Source organism: Garra rufa, chromosome 8, assembly GCF_049309525.1.
Source record: "Garra rufa chromosome 8, GarRuf1.0, whole genome shotgun sequence".
In the NCBI taxonomy this organism is placed as follows: Eukaryota; Metazoa; Chordata; class Actinopteri; order Cypriniformes; family Cyprinidae; genus Garra; species Garra rufa.
Window position 1 is genome coordinate 28,714,447 of NC_133368.1, and position 22,514 is coordinate 28,736,960.

Here is a 22,514-nt window from a genome sequence, read left to right on the forward strand (position 1 = left end):
TGAATGGATCAAAATTGTTAACCTTATAAATAGTCCACTTTGTGTTTGTTTTTGCCATTTTGATTTAGCTATTTTTCTATTCTGGTTGGAAGATTAAACACGTTATTTGTGTATGTCTGAGTAGAATATTTTAAAATCACGTTTGTTCAGGTAACATCACAGTCAACCTTATACACTTTTTTTTTTTAATAGGAATTACACACCCGGCCATTCCACTGTCCATGTGTGATTGGCTTTTTGAGAACCTTCACGGTGAGTGTCCTTGTGAGTACAACTCTATGTATTTAATCAAAATACAAAAGTGTTTTACTCATACTGTTGTTCATTCAGTGTATAAATGTTTGATTGCATCTGTTACTATATCTGTGTTTTTGTTCAGACCACTCACCCAAAATACAAAAATCAGTCAATTACACACACAATTTAAAATTTTTAATACCATTTTGTGGTATCAAAAAGAAAGACTATGGAATAAACGTAAATAATGATTGCATTTAAATTGTTGTGTAAACTTTAGCTTAGTTTAGCTTGATTTGTATCTCTTTTTTTTCATTTTTTTATTTAGGACAAGTCTGATGAGTTTGGAGATGTTGCTGTGGCCCTCCTTGCAGACAATGACAGCAATCCAGTTCATTGCCAATCTCATCAAATCTGACTCAAGTTGTTAGGTCTAAATTCAACACAATTACAAAAGAGACTAATAAATATTGTGTAAATTGTACTTAGCAGTGTCTTTTGGTGTGCTTTCAGGTTTTATCAACTTCATGCCATGGGAAATGTGATTGAGTCACTTTTTTATTTAAGAACAAATTTGCAGTAGCACATTACCAGTTATTAAAGGAAAAGGTTTACTCAGAATTAAAAATTATGTCATTAATTACCTACCCTCATGTCGTTCCAAACCTGCAAGACCTTTGTTCATCATCAGAACACAAATTAAGATATTTTTGGTGAATTTCGAGAGCTTTCTGACCCTGCATAGACAACAATGCAAATGTTCCCAGGCCTAGAAAGTTAGTAAAGACATCAGACTGACATGGAAGAGAAGACATTTTTGAATATGGCCATTATTTTAGTTTTCTTTGAGCAAAAATACAGATGACTCACTGATGTCAAATTAACTATTTTAATAATGTCCTTACTACATTTCTGGCCCTGGGAACATTTCAGTTGCATTGCTGTCTATGCAAGGTCAGAAAGCTCTCGAAGCATCCCAAAAATATCTTAATTTATCTTATATGTTTGTGTTCTGAAGATGAATGAAGGTCTTTCTTGTTTGGAACTACATGAGGGTAATTAATTAATGGCATATTTTTCATTTTTGGATGAACCATCCCTTAAAGATTTATATAAATACTTTAGATTGTAGTTATTCATTTAAATTCTTCATAATATGAATAGTGTATAAGGATTGCTAAATAAAACTTAATGTTTGTTCAATTCAGTTGTACAGAAAAATTCCATTATTAAATATTTTTGAGTGTATATTGTGCATGAATAAAATATTGACAGTTGACAGTCATTTCACTATCACAACATTGTAACACAAGCAGGTTTATAATATACATGTTTTACATGGGAATATGCATGTTTTTCACATGTGATCACAAGGGTTTCACATGGGATTCACATGTTATTCCACTGGTTTCACATGGGTATTTACATGTGATCTCTAGGGTTTCACATAGGAAAATACATGTGATTACATGAATACACACAGAATGCACATGAAAGTGTTCCAAAAGCACATGTTTGCACATGTGTTCACATGTGAAAGCACATGTCTCGCATGTGATTTTCACATGTGAAAATTCACATTTGCAGAATCACATGTGATTTTCACATGTGTCACATGTGCAAGCACACATTTTCACATGTGAAATGTGAACACATGTGCAGAATCCACGTATATGTGGCCACATGTGACCACATGTGTTTTTTTTCTGTAAGGTGAAGCTTTATACAGTGGTGTGAAAAAGTGTTGGCCCCCTTACTGATTTTTAATTTTTTTGCATGTTTGTTACACTTTAATGTTTCAGATCACCAAACAAATTTAAACATTAATCAAAGATAACACAAGTAAACACAACATGCAGTTTTTAAATGAAGGGTTTTTTTTATGAAGGGAAAACAAAATCCAAACCCACATGGCCCTGTGTGAAAAAGTGTTTGCCTGACAAAGTGAAGTAGACCAAAAGATCCTCAAAAGCTACACATCATGTTGAGATCCAAAGAAATTCAGGAACAAATGAGAAAGAAAGTAATTGAGATCTATCAGTCTGGAAAAGGTTATAAAGCCATTTCTAAAGCTTTGGGACTCCAGCGAACCACAGTGAGAGCCATTATCCAAAAATAGAGAAAACATGAAACAGTGGTGAACCTTCCCAGAAGTGCAGCGCAGCGACGACTCATCCAAGAGGTCACAAAAGACCACACAACAACAACATCTACAGAACTGCAGGCCTCTCTTGCCTTAGTTAAGGTCAGTGTTCATGACTCCACCATAAGACAGAGACTGGGTAAAAATGGCCTGCGTGGCAAAGTTCCAAGACGAAAACCGCTGCTGAGCAAAAAGAACATAAAGGCTTGTCTCGTTTTGCCAGAACACGTCTTGATGATCCCCAAGAGTTTTGGGAAAATACTCTGTGGACTGATGAGACAAAAGTTGAACTTTTTGGAAGGTGTGTGTCCCATTACATCTGGCGTAAAAGTAACACAGCATTTCAGAAAAAGAACATCATACCAACAGTAAAATCTGGTGGTGGTAGTGTGATGGTCTGGGGCTGTTTTTCTGCTTCTGGACCTGAAAAACATGCTGTAATTAATGGAACCATGAATTCGGCTGTCTACCAAAAAATCCTGAAGGACAATGTCCGGCCATCTGTTTGTGACCTCAAGCTGAAGCGAATTTGTGATCTGCAGCAGGACAATGATCCAAAACACACCAGAAAATCCACCACAGAATAGCTGAAGAAAAACAAAATGAAGACTTTGGAGTGGCCTAGTCAAAATCCTAACCAAAATCCTATTGAGATGCTGTGGCATGACCTTAAAAAGGCGGTTCATGCTCGAAAACCCTCCAATGTGGCTGAATTACAACAATTCTGCCAAGATGAGTGGGCCAAAATTCGTGCACAGCACTGTAACAGACTCATTGCAAGAAATCGCAAACGCTTGATTTCAGTTGTTGGTGGCCCAACCAGTTATTAAGTTAAGGGGGGCAAACACTTTTTCACAAAGGGCCATGTGGGTTTGGATTTTGTTTTCCCTTCATAATAAAAACACTTCACTCAAAAACTGCATGTTGTGTTTACTTGTGTTATCTTTGATTAATATTTACATTTTTTTTTAATGATCTGAAACACTAAAGTGTGACAAACATGCAAAAAAAAGGGCCAACACTTTCACACCACTGTAAATAAAGGCTAGACCACTGATGTCACATGGACTATTTTAACAAATGTCCTTACTACCTTTCTGGGCCTTGAACATGTCAGTTTGTTTTGGTCTATGCAGGGTCAGAAAGCTCTTGGATTTGAATGGTAGTGGATGACCAATAGAAAAAGTAATGCCTTAGTAACACCACTAATGAAAAAGAACAGCGTGGGCATGTAGTGCACAAGTGTTTTCGTTGAGCATCAGCCCTTTCTTCTTTCTGCTGTCTAATTAGTGTGCTCTCATGGTCAGCAGCCTCTGGGCAGACAGGCCTCATTAAAGTACAGCAGATCATGTTGAAATCACAGCTGCATCATTGTCTCAAGGTCTGGGAGTCCCAGCCTAGACAAGACCCCCTGCTTCAGCAACTCTTCTACTTCATCATTAGTGCATTCGGAAAGTATTCACAGTGCTTCACTTTTTTCCACATTTTGTAATATGTCACAGCCTTATTCCAAAGTGGATTAAATTCATTATTTTCCTCCAAATTCTACAAACAATACCCTGTAATGACAATGTGAAAGACATTTGTTTGAAATCTTTCAAAAATAAAAAAACACACATTCATAATTATTCACAGCCTTTGCCATGACATTCAAAATTGAGCTCAGGTGCATCCTGTTTCCACTAATCATCCTTGAGATGTTTCTACAACTTGATTGAGCTGATTGGACATGATTTGGAAAGGCGCACACCTGTCTATATAAGGTCCGACAGTTAACAGTGAATGTCAGAGCACAAACCAAGCCATGAAGTCCAATCAATAGTCTGTAGACATCAGAGACATGATTTTTATCAAGGCACAAATCTGGGGGCCAAACTGAGCAATTGGGGGATAAGGGCCTTAGTCAGGGCAGAGACCAAGAACCTGATGGTCACTCTGAAAGAGCTCCAGCATTTCTCTGTGGAGAGAGGAGAACCTTCCAGAAGAACAACCATCTCTGCAGCACTCCACCAATCAGGCCTGTATGGTAGAGTGGCCAGACGGAAGCCACTCCACAGTAAAAGGCACATGACAGCCTGCCTGGAGTCTGTCAAAAGGCACCTGAAGGACTCTCAGACCATGAGAAACAAATGACTGAACTCTTTGGCCTGAATGCCAAGCATCATGTCTGGAGGACCCCAGGCACCGCTCATCACCTGGCCAATACCATCGCTACAGTAAAGCATGGTGGTGGCAGCATCATGCTGTGGGGATCTTTTTCAACGGTAGGAACTCAGAAACTAGTCCCAATCGCTCTGGACCTCAGACTGGAGCGACGGTTCATCTTTCAACAGGACAACAACCATAAGCACACAGTCAAGATAACAAAGGAATGGCTACGGGACAACTCTGTGAATGTCCTTGAGTGGCCCAGCCAGAGCCCAGACTTAAACCCGATTGAACATCTCTGGAAAGATCTGAAAATGTCTGTGCATTCACGCTCCCTGATTCAACCTGATGGAGCTTGAGAGGTACTGCAAAGAATCATAGCAGAAATCCAGGTGTGCAAAGCTTGTAGCATCATACTCAAAAAGACTTGAGGCTGTAATTGATGCCAAAGGTGCTTTAACAAAAGTAATGAGCAAAGGCGGTGAATACTTATGCACATGACTTTTTATTTATTCATTTTTTTAAATAAATTTGCAAAGGTTTCAAACTATCTTCTTTCATGTTGTCATTATGGGGTATTGTTTGTAGAATTTAGAGGAAAATAATGAATTTAATCCATTTTGGAATAAGGCTGTAACATAACAAATTGTGGAAAAAGTGAGGGGCTGTGAATACTTTCCGGGTACACTGTAGATGGAAATATTACAGCCTGCTGCTGTATTTTAAATGAGTGAAAAAGTCACAAATTCATTTTTGCTGTTTATTTAACATGTCACACCTCTTCCCAGCAACCGAAGGCAGAAAGCCAATGACAAACCCCCAGTGGAAGACTGACGGAGATAATGACAGGAATAAAGAAGGTGGAACTTACAGGAGTCTGAATCATCATGGCCCTCTGATCCCGCATAGTTCTCACAATTTCTAATGGATACACCGGTTGGCCACACTCCATCAGACACATTGCCGTCTCCATGGTGATGAGAACTCCCGTCCGGCCAATCCCAGCGCTGGGATACGGAAGACGGAGAGGGGGAGGGATAAAAAGGGGAAATGGTAAGCCAAGACTTGATTACACAGTAATTCACTTCGGATAAATACATTTAGAAACTACTTTGTAATATAGATATATGAATTACCTGCAGTGGACCACAACAGGCTCATCCTTCCCAGCTCGTTTACTCCGGACAAGAGTCACGAAATCCAGGAAGTCCGTTGAGTCATCTGGTACACCATGATCAGGCCACGCCAGGTACTGGATTTGGGTTAATTCCCTGCTTTCCCCACTCTAACAGCACACACAACAAAGCAACATTCACAAAATGACACCATTATAATGGAATCATGAAAAATTAAACAAAACCCTGGAGTTCAAAATTAACATTTTCCAAGTGCCTAATGCAAGCAACCATTGGCTGACAGTGACAGTTCACCCACAAATGAAAATTCTGTCATTAATTACTCAACCTCACGTCATTCCAAACCCGTAAGACATTTGTTTATCTTTGAAACACAAATTAAGATATTATTGATGAAATCAGAGAGCTGAAACACCTGACATAGAACCTGGATGGCTCCGCGTCTGTTTTTGTTATGTTTGTTGAATGAAAGATATTCTGATGTCTAAATGTTTTTTTGGCCATACAATAAAAATCAAAGGGTAGCAAAACTGTTTGGTTACCACATTTCAGAAGTTTTAGAATGACATAAGAGTGAGTAAATGACAAATTTTTAGTTTTAAGTTAACTATCCCTTTAAGCAAGTAAATCAAACATAAATTTGGTAACTTTCTCAGGAACTGCAACATTACATGGTTTAGCTCAAATTAAGAATACATGCAAATCTGTAATACAACTCACCTCATTGTGACTCAGAGTCATATCTCTAACCAAGAAAGCAGAGTTGCCTTCCTCAGTCTGGCAGGAAACCTGAAAGCCACCGTATGTAGCGCTACCTGAAGGATTCGGCCAGTACTGATGGCACTTCACCTGTGGTAGAAAGGGATCAAATGAAGTAAGCTCAAGAAGATTTAAGAACGGACTGATTCCAATGAACAATTCCTATGTTAAAATAAAACCCATCAATTACAATGTCAAAGATCAAGAGATACATACACGTCCTCGCTCGACCTGAGTAGTAAGCATGACTACCAAAGAGGAGCCTTGCTCCCACGTCATCTGCCAGAAATCTGGGCACGTATTGGGCAGCGGCCCCTGGCAGGCGATATAGCGGTTTATGAGACTGGAGGCAGGGATTTCCATCTGTGAACATGTCAAAACAACATTATGAAGGGCTATTAACCACAGTCCATCATTCCATGGGTGTATGAGTTTGGTGCAGACAATAAAATAAATATGAGTCACTTACGTTGATGTAATTTGCATTGATGTAGTCATCTGTGCCTTTCAAGATGACTCTAGTTGCATCATCTGACAAGAAAACAACAAAAATGTATTCATGTTTTAGCAGTTCCACTGGTAATCAATAAAAAGGAATGGCATGCGGTGATACTCACAAGGTGAGATGTCTCTGTAGCGGTTTTTGGAAATATTCTGAGGTAATTTGGCACATGACATTGTCATTCCGGGCCTTTTCCGATACAGTTGCTTTAAAATAAAAGGAAGTCATTAAGAGACACACATCTTTAAGTATGACCTTCAGTATTCAAACCTTCTTTTCCACTTTTATGTGCTTTTATATGCATTGCCGGAGTCACTACAGAAATCTGGTAGGATTGTGCCTAAAATATTAGCTGTATTTAAACGCATGTATTTTTGTGTTTAAAAATGTGAGAAGGTAGGGTTCCAAGGACATTTCACCCGGTGCTTTTCTCATAAATACATGCGCTATATGCGAATACAACATATATCATATTTTATTTGACTGTATATCTGTCCAAAACTGGATACCTCATGACAGGGAAGCATTTTCAACACATAAATAATGCATGTTTCTGCACTGTAGAACTAGTATCTTAAATCCTGCTGGGGTTTAGTGACAAGTGCTATATAGGAACAAGTCTCCTCGAGTCTTATATTGCACATTTTGATCAACATATTCACATACACAAGGCCTACACACACTAACAGGAAGATATTAGAGCTGCCTGATGAAAGACAGGAAGTAATAGGAAGTTCTTTTGATATGACCACATCCTGCATAACACTGATTGCTGTGGATTTCAGAGCATGCTGTAAATGAGCAATTTAGATAAACAATTGCATATGAACTTGAGAACAAAAGACAAATTATGATGGTGCTCACTATTTGTAATCTTTTATGGAGTCAAACATTTAAATTGTTTTAGAATCAGTCTGTTTACTCACATCAAACTGGGCCAGTATTGTAGCACTGTTGAGACCCTCCTTTAACTGCAGCATTGAGTCCCTCCAGGCATCCTGGTCCAGCTGTGATGGGTCTGTGGGAGATTTCTCTGGGATGTATTGAAAATCTGGCTCTGTCTCCAATTTCTCCTCAACCACATCGTAGATAGCTACGCAAGGAGAGACAATTAAGGTGATGGCAATGTGATAAAGAAAAATGTACAGATAATGTACTCACCCCCTTGTCATCAAAAATGTTCATGTCTTTCTTTCTTCAGTCGTAAAGAAATTATGTTTCGAAAGGAAAACATTTCTCCATATAGTGGACTTCTATGGTGCCTGTGAGTTTGAAACGTCCAAAATACAGTTTAAATGCAGCTTCAAATGGCTTTAAGTGATTCCAGCTGAGGAATAAGGGTCTTATCTACCGAAACGATTATTATTTTCTACAAAAAATTGACAATTTATATACATTTTAACTCCAAATGCTCATCTTGCCTAGCTCTGCTTGAAGTCTGTGTATTCCAGTTTATGGCAGTTAGGGTATGTCAAAAAACTCCCATCTTATTTTCTCCTCCAACTTCAAAATCGTCCTAAATAGCTGTTTTACTTTTTTTTTGTAAAGGGTGTTTGACTTTCTTTGCATGTTCATTTTGTAAACACTGGGTTGGTACTTCTACAGCAATGTAGGATGATTTTGAAGTTGGAGGAAAAAATGAGAGTTTTTTTTTTTTTTTTTTTTTTACATACCCTGATTACACAGAGTACACATGTGCATGGCAGAACAAGATAAGACGAGCATTTGACGTTAAAATGTATATATATATATATATATATATATATATATTATTATTTATTTTTTTTATTTATTTATTTTTTTTAAGAAAATGGGAAAACACTTCTTCCTCAGCTGGGATCATTTAGAGCCCTTTGAAGCTGCATTTAAACTGCATTTTGGAAGTTCAAATTTACAGGCACCATAGAAGTCCACTATATTGACCATAATTCCTGAAATGTTTTCTTCAAAGAACAATTTCTTTATGACTGAAGAAAGACATGAACATCTTGGATGACAATGGGTTGAGTACATTAAATTTGTTAAAAAAAAAACAACCTAACCTAAATTTGAATGGTAAATATAGTTATTTTAGCAGAAGGCAGCAAAATACTAATGTATGAATCAGAACACTGCTCACCATTGGGTCGCACCAACAGGATAAGCTCCCCCGAGTGGCTTTCACAGCTGGCCTTGATGAACATGACCACCTGATCATGCGTGTGCTCTGCAATATCTCGACCATTGATCAGCACGACCTGATCGCCCTCATTGAGTCGAGGCACACACAAATCAGCCTAGAGAGGAGACACAGACAGAAAATGATGAAATTACTTGTCATTAGATGACAAATTAGGTTTTAATGCATTATTCTGATTATTTTAAAATCAAGTCAGAAATATCCATATCCAGTTATTGAAAGGATTGGAAAGCAGAATAACACAGGCATAAACAAAACACTGACATATAGGACAGTTCACTGCTAATCCTACAGGGGTCACTCTTCAATGAATCTGTCTTTATTGTCTTCAGATGTAGTCACAGCTGCCCTATAAAGGGTAATACTACAGTATTTATGGCATTAAACAGCCTATTAAACATACCGATGTTCCAGGCGCTACTCGAGACACGATAATGGGCATCTTCTGATCAGAGCCACCCTAAAAAGCAGGGAGAGAGAAAGAGAGAGAGTTGATGGCAATGGAATCATAAAATCTTTAACAATCAATCACAGAAAAGGACAGATGCAGATAGTGTTTTACCTTCACATTAAACCCAAATCTCCCATTCTCATCTGGTTTCATCTTGATCAGTACAAGATTGTCATGAGGAATGACTCCATTGGGCTAAATAAGCGAGAAAAAAAATTGCATGTCAGTTTCTCAAGCTGTAAACAAATCTAAAACAGAACATTTCACTGGTTTTAGCTCATTTGCATTGGTTTCCGTTAAGTACAGGTTTTGGTTTTTTAAAGCAATGTATGATTTGGCACCTTGACACATTTCTGAATGTGTGTTCAAACATATTTCGAATCATTGTTTGAGATCTTCCTAAGCTGTTTTATTTGCACACTGACATGTATACCTTCAGAGATCAGGTGAAGCTGCTTAAAGGCACAGTTCACCCCAAAAGATGATATTTTGAAAAATGTGGGTTACCAAACAGTTTCCGGTCCCCATTGACTTTCACAGTGTTTTTTCCCCATACTATAGAAGTCAAACAACTGTTTGGATGCTCATTTTCTTCAAAATACAGTTGAAGTCAAACAGTTTACATACACCTTGCAGAATCTGCAAATGTCAATTATTTTACCAAAATAAGAGGAATCATACAAAATGTTTTTTTTTTTTTTTTTAGTACTGACCTGAATAAGATTTTTAACATAAATAAAGATGTTTACATATAGTCCACAGGAGTAAATAATAGTTGAATTTATAAAAATGATCTTGTTTAAAAGTTGACTGACTGTTGTTCTTCAGAAATGTCCCTTAGGTCCTACAGATTCTTTGGTTTTTGGTCTTTTCACACTGAGGACATCTGAGGGACTCATATGCAACTATTACAGAAAGTTAAAAAAAACGCTCACTGATGCTTCAGAAGGAGCCAGGGGTGAAGTATCTTTTGTAGCTTATGAAGGCAGGACTAAATTAAACAAATGAAGGAAAGGAGGAAAGGAAAGGAGGTGAAGTGAGGCCAAGTATGGTGACCCATACTAGGAATTTGTGCTCTGCATTTAACCCATCCAAGTGCACACACACAGTAGTGAACACACACACACCGTGAACACACACCCGGAGCAGTGGGCAGCCATTGCTGCGGCGCCCGGGGAGCAGTTGGGGGAACGGTGCCTTGCTCAAGGGACTCACCTCAGCCGTGGTATTGAGGGTGGAGAGAGTGCTGTATATTCACACCCCCCACCTACAATCCCTGCCGGACCTGAGACTCGAACCTGCAACCTTTGGGTTACAAGTCCAACTCTCTAACCATTAGGCCACGGCTGCCCCAAATATAACATTTAGTCCCTTTTTTCATTCAAAAGTTTACATCCTCACATACGTAATGCATTGATTTTTCTTCTAAAGCACCAGTGAGCATTTTGCCTTCTGTAATAGTTGCATATGAGTCACTTAGTTGTCCTCAGTGTGAAAAGATGGATTTCAAAATCATAGTCATTGTTGGAAAGAGTTCAAAATTCAGCACAAAAATAGTGCTGAAAAACCAAAGAAACTGGGACCTGAAGGACTTTTCTAAATTTACATTTCTGAACAGCTTTTGAAGACAACTTAAAATTAATTTTAATCTTTTACTGTCATCCTTATTATTTGTGTTTTTGCTGTATATTGAATGAAACACCAAGCATTTTAAATATTAAAGATACTACATACATAAAATGTATTATTGGATTTCACAAACAATGCTTTGTGAAAGATATAAAAAAACGTCCAAAATATTAACTCACACTGCACAAGGCAATGAAAATGATTTATGTGCAATGAACAGCATGCACCAAACCACCAAGAGCTTTATTACTTTTTGAAAGTGTAACCACATCAGCGGTATACCATGGAAGGGAGGGATGCAGGACTATTAATGCCAACTTTGGAAAGAGGAACAACAAAGTAGCACACAGACAGTCTGGGTCGAGTGAGTCAGTAGATGTATTCTTACCGTAGCCTTGTCTGTTGCTATGGGGACATCGTACATTTCATTGATGTGGTTGTCCAAGTCCTGTTGGGAGTGGGACAGTATAAGCTGGCTCAGATTCTTCCGGGACTGTTTGGGTGGGAGGGCAGGGGGCGGGCCTTCAACTCCTTCCGGAGACCTTTTAAATTGAGGAAGAAATGTAAATAAATACATAAATGAAAGAGCAACAAACCATTACCTTTTGTGTTTCACAGATAAAACGAGTCTCAAACAAGTTTGGATCGACACCATTCATTTCAGGGTGAAATATCTCTTTTATAAAAGAGCTTCAAAACCATAATTTTCTCTAACACATGAATGATTTTAGATGCATCAACCAGCTATCAGAGATGTCAAACAGGTTCAGCACAATTCAGCTCAGTACCTTTCATTCAGATGAACTGACCACATTATACTGTGACAATCCAGTGAACCACTGAATTATGCAACACACTTGTGTTTTAGGTTTCACACTTGGGCGCATTCTTCCAATGAACAGCACACCACGTAGGGTCACAAATATCTGTGTTTGTATATAGGGTGTAAGGGTGTGTACGTTGGCTCCCACTGACCCCATTTGGCTTTTGTGTTCATTTCTAGTCTTGTTCTCACCCCTGCATTGTGTCAGAAAGTGACCACTCTGACCCAAACTGAACACATCACACACATACAAAGCAGCTGAGCAGGCCAAAGGTCATGTAGAGCAAGTGTGTGTTTATCTACAGATAGCAGAGAAACAAAACATATTAATTTAATTTTAGAGAGCAGGGTGACCAATGGCCAATATAAATCCAATATTAAAATAAGTAGTTCTCAACCGATATTAATTTGTTTTTGTTATTTTTGGCCGATACCGATATCTTAGAGAGCAGGGTGACCATTGGCAAATATAAATCCAATATTAAAATAAGTAGTTGTCAACCGATATTAAATTTTTTTTGTTTTGTTTTGTTTTGGGGTTTTTTTCTGGCCGATACCGATATCTTATAGAGAAGGGTGACCAATGGCCAATATAAACCCAATATTAAAATACCTAGTTGTCAACCAATATTAATTTGTTTTTGTTATTTTTGGTCAATACCGATATCGTAGAGAGCAGGGTGACCACTGGCAAATATAAATCCAATATTAAAATAAGTTGTCGTCAACAGATATTAATTTGTTTTTTTTTTTGTTTTTATTGGCCGATGCCGATATCTTAGAGCAGTGGTTCTCAATCCTGGTCCTGGAGGACCCCTGCTCTGCACATTTTGCATGTCTCTCTTATTTAACACACCTGATTGAGATCTTCAGCTTGTTAGTTCAGTTCATGGATCTCTACTAATGAGCTGATGATCTCAATCAGGTGGGTTAAATAAGGGAGACATGCAAAATGTGCAGAGCAGGGGTCCCCCAGGACCAGGATTGAGAACCACTGTCTTAGAGAGAACGGTGACTAATGGCCAACATAAACTCAATATTAAAATACGTAGTTGCCAACCAATATTAATTTGTTTTTGTTATTTTTGGTCGATACCGATATCTTAGAGAGAACGGTGACTAATGTCCAATGTAAATCCAATATTAAAGTAAGTAGTTGTCAACCGATATTAATTTGTTTTTGTTATTTTTGGCCGATACCAATGTCTTAGAGAGCAGGGTGACCACTGCCAAATATAAATCCAATATTAAAATAAGTAGTGGTAAATCGATAATAATTAGAATTTTCCTTAGGCCGATACCGATATCTTAGAGAGCAGGTTGACCAATGGCCAATAGAAAGTCAATATTAAAATAAGTAGCTGTCAACCGATATTAATTAGATTTTTTTGTATGGCCGATACCGATATCAAGAAGAGCAGGGTGACCAATGGGCAATATTAAGCTGATATTAAAATAAGTAGTTGTCAACCGATATAGATTTTTTTGGTGAATACGATGTCAGAGGGCAGGGTGACTAACAGCCGATATAAAGCTGATATTAAAATATAATTGTCAACCAATATTGATTAGATTTTCTTTATGGCCGATACTGTTATCTTGGAGAACAGGGTGATCAATAGGTAATATAAAGCTGATATTAAAATAAGTAGTTGTAATCAAACAAATGATTCTTATGACCTGATTTTTTTAATGAATCAGTCAAAAATAATCTGCAAAACTAGATATCTCTGGAGTCCTGTCGGGTTTGGGTATATGCCGACTGTGTGCCCATTTTGGTCTATTCTTTAGGTGTACATGAAGACAAAGCAGAAGAGAAAGCATTATGGAACATATATTAAGTATGCATCTGTGTGTCAAGAAATACGTATTCATATTCAGTTCCTCTAAATGATACATTAAGAAATGACAATAATAATGACAATGATGACACACATTGACCAAATTTACTAACAGATTGCGCCAAAGCAAACCGCCTTTTGGCGGTAAAATAGTACTGTCAGGATTTACTAAATTTGGCCTGTTCAGTAAATCTGGCCCATAGTATACTGTTCCAATAAACATCTCTGACAGACTCTAAGATATGCCAAATGTCTACTACTGTTTCTCTCTCACCTGTTTTACATTTAAATTTTCTGTGATTAATCACATTCAAACTCCGTTGTGAAGAAAATTTAATTCACACATTGTCCTGAAAAATATCTGATGTGTATTACAGATTTCAAACCAGATGTTGGACTAATGAAATTTCACTGTTGGCAGGGTTACCCAGAGCAATTTACATTCATGCATTTAATAGATACTTTTATCCAAATCCACTCACAATAGAAAACATAAGGAATTCATTGCACAGCCAACAATATTCATAGTTTGTGAATATGGTAGCTCAGCAATGCCACATAATTAGAAACCAAGCATTTGACAAAATATACAATCACACATTTTAAGCTGTGGCTGGTTAGGACATGTAGGTGTTATAGGTGATATTTTGCATTTTTTACACATAGAAACATAGAATTTTGTATTGTAAACTCATAGAAACTTCTGTTGAAATGAGTAAATTGTAAGCATTGTAGAATCTGTCAGATGTAAAAATATAATTGGCACCAGAAAATATCCTTTATCAAGTGATACTTGACCCAAAAATGAAAACTCAGTCATCATTTACTCACCCTCATGCCGTTCCGAACTTGTATGACTTTTTGTTCTGTGTAACATATGAGACAGTTTAAAGAATGCTGACAACCAAACAGTTTCGGTTCCTAATGACTTACATTACATGGAAAATAAAATACAATAGAAGTCAATGGGAACTGAAACTCTTTGGTTATTAACATTCTTATTTTTTGTGTTCTCCAGAAGAAAAAAAGAAATGCATAGGGGTTTGGAATGACATGAGGGTGACTAAATAATGACAGAATGCCCTTTTTTATAAGTGAACTATTAATGTAAGTAATTTTCTGACACAGCAGGTGCCGTCATATTACCTTAAATGGTCACAACTGACTCGTCTCATAGGATTAGTTTAGTCAAAAATAAAAATTCTGTCATTAATTACTCACCCATGTAGTTCCAAACCTGTAAGACCTTCATTCATCTTTGGAATACAAATTAATATATTTTGATGAATTCTGAGAGATTTCTGACCCTGCATAGACAGCAATGCAACTTACACATTCAAGGCCCAAAAATGTTGTAAGGACATTATTAAAATAGTCCATGTGACATAAATGGTTCAACCCTAATTTTATGAAACTACAAGAATACTTTTTGTGCACAAAGTATCCAAAAATAATAACTTTATTTAACAATTTCTTCTCTTCCGTGTCAGTCTCTGACTACTGATGTAACATGGACGATTATAATAACGGCCTTACTACCTTTCTGGGCTTTGAATGTGTCAGTTGTGTTGCTGTCTATGCAGGGTCAGGGTCTCAGCTTTCATCAAAAATATTGTAACTTGTGTTCCAAAGATGAGCGAAGGTCTTACGGGTTTGGAACGACATGAGGGGGAGTAACTAATGATAGAATTTTCATTTATTTTTGGGTAAACTATATCTTTAAAAGCAATCGATTAAGAATAACGTTTTTGGGTTGCTGTTTTTTTTTTTTTTTTTGCGACAACCCATTATCACACAGGTTATGTGGTGACACCCAACTGTAAACAGGTCATTTCTACAACAGCTTAAAGACTAAAACAAAGGAAAGGGGGATGAGCTGTTATTTATCTATTAAACTAGCTCGGGAAACCAAGTCAAAACAACCACATGCCATGCAAATAGCCTATCTGCCACTGGCAATGTCATTAGGCTTAAGTATACTGCAGACCTATTCAAGAGGATCACAAAGAGCTTGACATGTTTACCATGCACCGTTAAAATCCAAAGGTCTGTGCCCAATGCTATGAGAGCGGTAAACACATTTTACAGCTGAGCAGCGTGCGTTTAGTTTCCATTCGGGGCCATTTAAGGGCGCAGACAGAGGGTGGTAGCTGTGATTGGAAGGCAGAGAAAAAACAAACAGCCAATAAAAGATGGTTTTAGTGCAGTAAAACCACTTTTCCCATTTGAGGAACAGACTTCAGCTTCTGTTTTTTTGCACTAAATTATGTGGCTTCTGCAAATAGTGTTTTATAATAACCAAAATGATTTAATGTTTCAAAAAGTTAGAGTGGCACTGCAGTATGAATAAGCAAATAGGCCTAGTCCAGAGTATTATTTTTTTTTAAAAGTGAGTATACCAAACGTCTGCTAAAAGAGTTTGTTTTCTAGGGTAATCTTTTGGGGATTTAAGAAACTCCAAAGTTTCAAATAAAATGTCACTGAAATTACTTGGAATAAAATAGCAGCATTTCATACATCTGACTAGGACATCTAAACAGTCTTTTCCTTAAACGGCATAATCCACTGCTATGTGGTTGTTTAAGCGAGTTTGAACACAGGAGGAACCTTAGGAAGCACCATTAATGATAATAAAGCAGTTCTTGAGGATGAATTGTTTTGTTATTGAAGAAGAGGATGTACTTACGGCGTAGACTCCAGGCTGATGCTGTTAGCTTGTGTAGAGGAAGCTGATTTGTGATTGGAGAAAACAGGAAGGCTGGGAGAGGCATGGATGACATGGTCCACCAGGTGACCCATGGAAGAGGGCCGTAGCCGAGGACCCTCTTGCACAAATAAGGAGTTCCTACTGTTGACAGAACATTTACAGTTGCTGATAGCCGTGGTAACTGTGCAGTGAAATATCAATCACATTTTCCCATTCAAATAAGGATTAAAAAAACAAAAATTTGATTCATTAAGTTCCTGGAGTGTAAACTTTTGAACAGAATGAAGGTGCGTAAATTGTTCTTATCTTGCCTAAATATTCTATATTTTTTCATTTAGTACTGCCCTTTCAGAAGCTACTTACATGTTTCCCAGAAGACAAAATAAGTTAAATTTACCCTGATCTTCAAATTCAAAAACTTTTCAAGTGGATCATTCAGGTAAAAACAAGTATTAAAGTATCAAGTGTATGTAAACTTTGGAACAGGGCAATTTTTTATAAATTTTTCTGTTATGGACTACATGTAAAGATTATTTATGTGAAATATCTTATTCAGGTCAGTACCAAAAAAAAAGTATATGCATTTTGTAGGATTCCTCTTATTTTGGTAAAATTATTAACATTTTGCAGATTCCGCAAACTGTAAACTTATGTAAACTTTTGACCTCAATTGTAGATAGAAAATCATCCTTTATATGAAATGAAGGCTTGTCAGTTTAATCATTTAATAATCGTAGTAATCTTGTCAGTACAAAATTGACGATTGTGACAGACCTACAATGCATTATAGTACATTATAGTATGATGTAACACATACTAGGTGTTAATACTAACACTTACCCTACTTATTAATTTTACAATCTGGACTCTCTTCCTGAAAACTCCCTCTATAGGTTTAGTAATAATGCGGAAGTCTATCTTTGTATCTTTGACAGAGAGTGACTCCCTGACTTCCTTGATGGGTAAAACTCACAAAACCTGTCAAGAAGATGTCTAGGTCATACTTTTCCTCTAAATCAAAGGTGGGGGAAATTAAAGCATATTTTGCTTTAGGAAAGTGAGCCTTAGGACCATTAAAAATAATAGCAAGTGACATTGTCATGTCATTTGACTGAAAAAAAAAGTATTATGGTATAAACAATACTGTATTACAGTAATGTTTTTAGTGACAATCATTACTAGTAATAACGGGGGACAAAAAAGAAAGAAAGAAACAAATTCCACTAAAATTTGGGCAAAAAATGTGTTTAATTGTCATGAAAATAGTATGAAAAAGGCAAAAAAAAACCTTGGACCACAAAACTAGTCATAAGGGTCAATTTATAGATTGAGATAAATAAGCTTTCTACTGATGTATGGTTTGTTAGGATAGGACAATAATTGGCAGAGATACAACTATTTGAAAACCTGGAATTGGAGGTTAAAAAAAAAAAATCGAAATATTGAAAATCGCTTTTAAAGCTGTCTAAATGAAGTTCTTACCAATGCATATTATTAATCAAAAGTTCGGTTTATTTGCTTATTAGGTTGGGTGTTTCACTAAAACAGAGATGCACTCACTGGTTGGGCGTCCCAGGGGGCGAGCGGGTGGGTAGGCTACGGGTCTCCAGCCTTTCTTCAGACAGTGAGTTCCTGCTCACTGATTCCCAATCTGTCACACCCATCAACTTTCTGCCCAGGGGTTTGCTGGGAGATCTAAGAGATGAAACACATTTGTTTAATCTCCACAATACCCCAGTAGAGCCAAAGGCGTTACCTGGCTAACAGCAAGATATTATTCCACTGAGCAGCTGTATGTTCATACCCAGTGGACACCATAAGAGTGTTAAAACAAACCTCTTTTGTTTTGATGGAAACTTAATTAAGTCAGATAATATTTCACCAAATAAAGTTTTAATACCGATTACAGATTTGTTTTGTTTTGATATAGGTTTTTTTTAAACAGAAAGCTAAGTTTATCATGTTCTCTAGACATTGTTTAACAATGGTTTATTTATATTTTGAATGTTTAACTCCAGACGTTCAGTACATTTTAACACAGTAACCTCTAGTGAGATATCTCTTTCCACTGTATTGCAATTTTACCAAATATTGACATTCAAGAGTCCCGTCATATTTTTTTTTCATAATATCCACTTTGAAAGTCAGACAGAACAGAGTGCACTGTCAGTTATTATTTTGGGAACAAAACATCTGTTCACATTTTAAACAATTTAAGTGTACAAAGTTAAAAATTGCTGCAGGTTTTTGAAAAGTTGTTTTTTTTTGTTTTCTTGAGCAGTACAGCTCCAGTTCAAGATCTCTGGAATGCACCATTCTTAGTATTGGTCAGCAATCTTATAAAAGATGGATAGAGAAGGATATTAAACTCTAAAAAGCTGCACAATAAAAGTACTGGATTTTGTACTGAATTTCACTGGAAAATTTCTAATATGACTTAATCGTCTAGTTTTTTTTTTTTTTTAAGAAATCAATACTTTTATTCAGCAAGGATTCTCTGAATTGTAAAAAAGTGACAATTAAGACATTTACTTATATTGTTATGTAACTACTGTGTATATATTCATGTAACAATTGTTTAGGCAGATTCATGAAACAATTTCTATTTCAAATAAATGCAGTTCTTTTGAACTTCCTATACATCAAAGAATCCTGTAGACAATTTATCATCAATGTTTTCATGAAAATACTAAGCAGTACAACCATTTTCAGATTCTTGAGGACCAAATCAGCATACTAGAATGATTTCTCTTGAATCATGTGACACTGAATTTTCAGTAATTACTTCAGTCTTCAGGTATGTAATCACAAAAAAAAAAATGTTTTAAATATAATAAATAATTAAATATATTAACATAGAAAACAGTTTTCATATATGATAATATTTCACAGCATTACTGCTTTTATTTTTTTATTTTTTTATAATTTTGCAAATTCAGCCTTGGTAAGCATGAGAGATTTCTTTAATAAAAAATAAAAGAAACACTAGCATTTAAAAGTTTTTGAATAGTAAGATTTTTAAATCACCAAGCCTGCATCTATTTGATCTAAAGTACAGCAAAAGCAGCAATTTTGTGATTTATTTTTACTATTTAAAATAACTGCTTTCTTTTCAAATATATTTTAAAGTGTAATTTATTCCTGTGATCAAAGCTAAATTTCAAAGCAAATAAATGCAGGCTTTAGCGAGCATAAGAGACTTATCTTACTTACTTATTCTTCCTATTCAAAAACTTTTGACTGGTAGTGTACATTACTAAAGCATAAGGATATTTCTAGTAGACCAGAGCTGTACTTTCATGAAATATCTCCCTGTGAGTGTTACTAAGAGGGTGACCACCGAGTCATCTGACTTGCTTAAAAAGGAGTTTGATCTCAACATGACTTTTAATGCTTCATGTGAAGATCCCTCTAAAGTTCACCTTCTGATCCAAGTTACTCCTCCTCACCAGCTGGTAGTTTATTTTTTAAGAAAGTTCACACATTAGTATGCTAATGATCACTAACTGAAGGAACATATCATGACCATTCACCAACACAAAATCCCAGAGGTACAAGCACACATTACCTTGCAAACACTCTGTCCTTGATTCCCTTCTCCTTGCCATACTGAACAGATTGTGCTTCCGTCCTCCCACTGTGAAGAGATGTATAATGTTTGTCAGGATTCAAACCGTATTTCTCAATTTCACAACATAAAGTGTGACATTCCTGCCAGAGATAGACAGCTTTCATCAGTCTACGAATGACATTCAGAGCTTTTATGAGGCTCTTAGTACTCAGAGCTACAGAGTTCAAGTATGTTTTATTATACTGTAGTGACCATCAATAAACACTTATAAATCTAGAAAGCATCGCAAGATGAATTATTGATCACCTCCTCTTCCTAGTTCACCTATATCTAAAATTGGCTAAAAGAGCATCATCAATTTTTCAAAAGTTTATACCTAGGGTTTACTAGAGTATTTGTAAGTGTCGGCCAAGGTCAAGCTTTTGATGTCTGTCTTTCTTCAGTCAAACAGAAATTAAGGTTTTTAAGGAAAACATTCAGGATTTTTCTCCATGTAGTGGACTTCAATGGGGATCAATGGGTTGAAGGTACAAACTGCAGTTTCAGTGCAACTTTGAAAGTCTCTACACAATCCCAGACAAGGAATAAGGGTCCTATCAAGCAAAACGATTGGTCATTTTCTAAAAAAAAAATAATAATTATATACTTTTTAACCACAAATGCTCATCTAGCACTAGCTCTGCAATGCAGGTCTACAACTTCACGTATTACGTAATAATATTGGAAAGGTCACACGTGGTTAGTTCTTTGTCTGGTTACATGTTCATGTTAACCTCCAAATTCAAAATCAACCAACATTGTTGTTTTACCTTTTTTTGTAAAGGGCATTTGAATTTTTTTTTTTGCACATTCGCTTTGTAAACACTGGGTCGGTACTTCCCCCATGTCACACGTGACCTTTCCAACGTGACTACATAATGCATGAGGTCAGACTGGTGCAAGACGAATATTTGTGGTTAAAAAGTATATAATTTTTGTTTTAAGAAAATGACCAATCATTTCGCTAGATAAGACCCTTATTCCTTGGCTGGGATCGTGTAGAGCCCTTTGAAGCTGCACTGAAACTGCAATTTGGACCTTTAACCCGTTGTCCACCACTGAAAACCCTTAATTTCTTTTGACTGAAGAAATAAAGACATAAACATCTTGGATGACATGGGGATGAGGAAATTATAATGAAAACTTAAAAAAGTAAGTGGATTTAGGAATGTCTTACCAGTATCGGAACTTGGAGCCCAAACTGAAGTAGTGCGCAAAGAAGTTCTTCTGCGGAGGAACGGGCCGATCTAGCCGAAAGAAGGTGTGGTGTTCAACACAGGCCTTCCAGAGGTTCTTACAGGCCCTGTAGTTCACCATGTTGAAACCGAGCAATGTATCTCTTGTCTCATGCTGTAGACAAAAAGAAAGAAAAAAATCTTAAGGCTATTAAATCAAGCACACTGCATGCTTAACCCAAAACACAGGAGATGTCAGTGACATTTACATTCCCCGCTCTGAATGTTATGTTGTCGTGAACACGGGCCTCTGTTTGAAACCTGGCCAAAGTACCCAGAAAGCTCTGCTCTGGAGAGACCTATTAGGACTGACACTCCAATCTGCAAGACTCCATTGGTCACTGGGGACTCCAGAGGGGAGTAAATGCACTTCCCAGACTGTTTTTGGTTCTGCAAATCGCAGGGGCTACAACCGGGATTCAAGGAAATCGTACCCACTCAGGCAAGTCGTGCCATCTGGGCATCAATTATGGATCATGACATCATTGAGTTCTGCTTTTAGTACAACTGCTTCTGAAAGGCCCCTGTGCATTATTCACACTGCCGGGGTGTTTTGAGGTCTCCAGCAGAGGGTCTGTGATGCTGTGGAGACCCGGTTCAGGCACACGGGTTCTCGTCGTGTCTCAGCAATCGGCGCGACTCTAATGTCAGGTCTCATCCCGCTCCCCCACATGCAAAATGCATCATCTACTCTCTATAATTAATAAGCTGTAAAGAGTCTCTATCTCTCTCCACGTCGTCACTGACAGCAGGGCGGTAATTATAGAGGGGTTTCAAATAAACAAAGATCAGTGGTGCAATGGGAGCCAATATGCTTTTTAATTTGATATTGCTCTAGCAAGACGGTTTATTAATAGGAATTACTGCTCCCTGCAGTTTGTAAATGGGAGAGATGATGTGTGTTGGGGTCATATTATGGTTTTACAAATTGTAATCAGCTAACAGTAAGAGGAAAACAGTACGGATGCAAACATATACAAATGTTAGGGCTGGGCTTTGATGCAAATTTCATGATTTGATTCAATACTGATTTACAAGCATTCGGTGTGACTTCCAATCTGATTCAATATTGATTATTTTGGACATATATCAGGTACAATACATGCCAAATTTT

The 22,514-nt window shown here is 37.0% G+C and overlaps 1 protein-coding gene across 1 annotated transcript in view; it reads right to left on the reverse strand.

Moving 5' to 3' along the window:
- Positions 1 to 22,514, reverse strand: part of ptpn4a (protein tyrosine phosphatase non-receptor type 4a) — an 81,615-nt gene that overhangs the window by 3,065 nt on the left and 56,036 nt on the right. The window contains exons 12-26 of the mRNA XM_073845602.1: positions 21,343 to 21,515; positions 20,124 to 20,192; positions 18,116 to 18,250; positions 16,535 to 16,696; positions 11,573 to 11,726; positions 9,667 to 9,750; positions 9,508 to 9,564; positions 9,045 to 9,201; positions 7,852 to 8,018; positions 7,041 to 7,131; positions 6,893 to 6,954; positions 6,640 to 6,786; positions 6,385 to 6,513; positions 5,665 to 5,813; positions 5,400 to 5,535 (exon numbers count right to left, since the gene is read on the reverse strand). Coding sequence (XP_073701703.1) covers positions 5,400 to 5,535; positions 5,665 to 5,813; positions 6,385 to 6,513; positions 6,640 to 6,786; positions 6,893 to 6,954; positions 7,041 to 7,131; positions 7,852 to 8,018; positions 9,045 to 9,201; positions 9,508 to 9,564; positions 9,667 to 9,750; positions 11,573 to 11,726; positions 16,535 to 16,696; positions 18,116 to 18,250; positions 20,124 to 20,192; positions 21,343 to 21,515 — 1,872 coding nt within the window. The remainder of the gene's footprint in view (positions 1 to 5,399; positions 5,536 to 5,664; positions 5,814 to 6,384; positions 6,514 to 6,639; positions 6,787 to 6,892; positions 6,955 to 7,040; positions 7,132 to 7,851; positions 8,019 to 9,044; positions 9,202 to 9,507; positions 9,565 to 9,666; positions 9,751 to 11,572; positions 11,727 to 16,534; positions 16,697 to 18,115; positions 18,251 to 20,123; positions 20,193 to 21,342; positions 21,516 to 22,514) is intronic.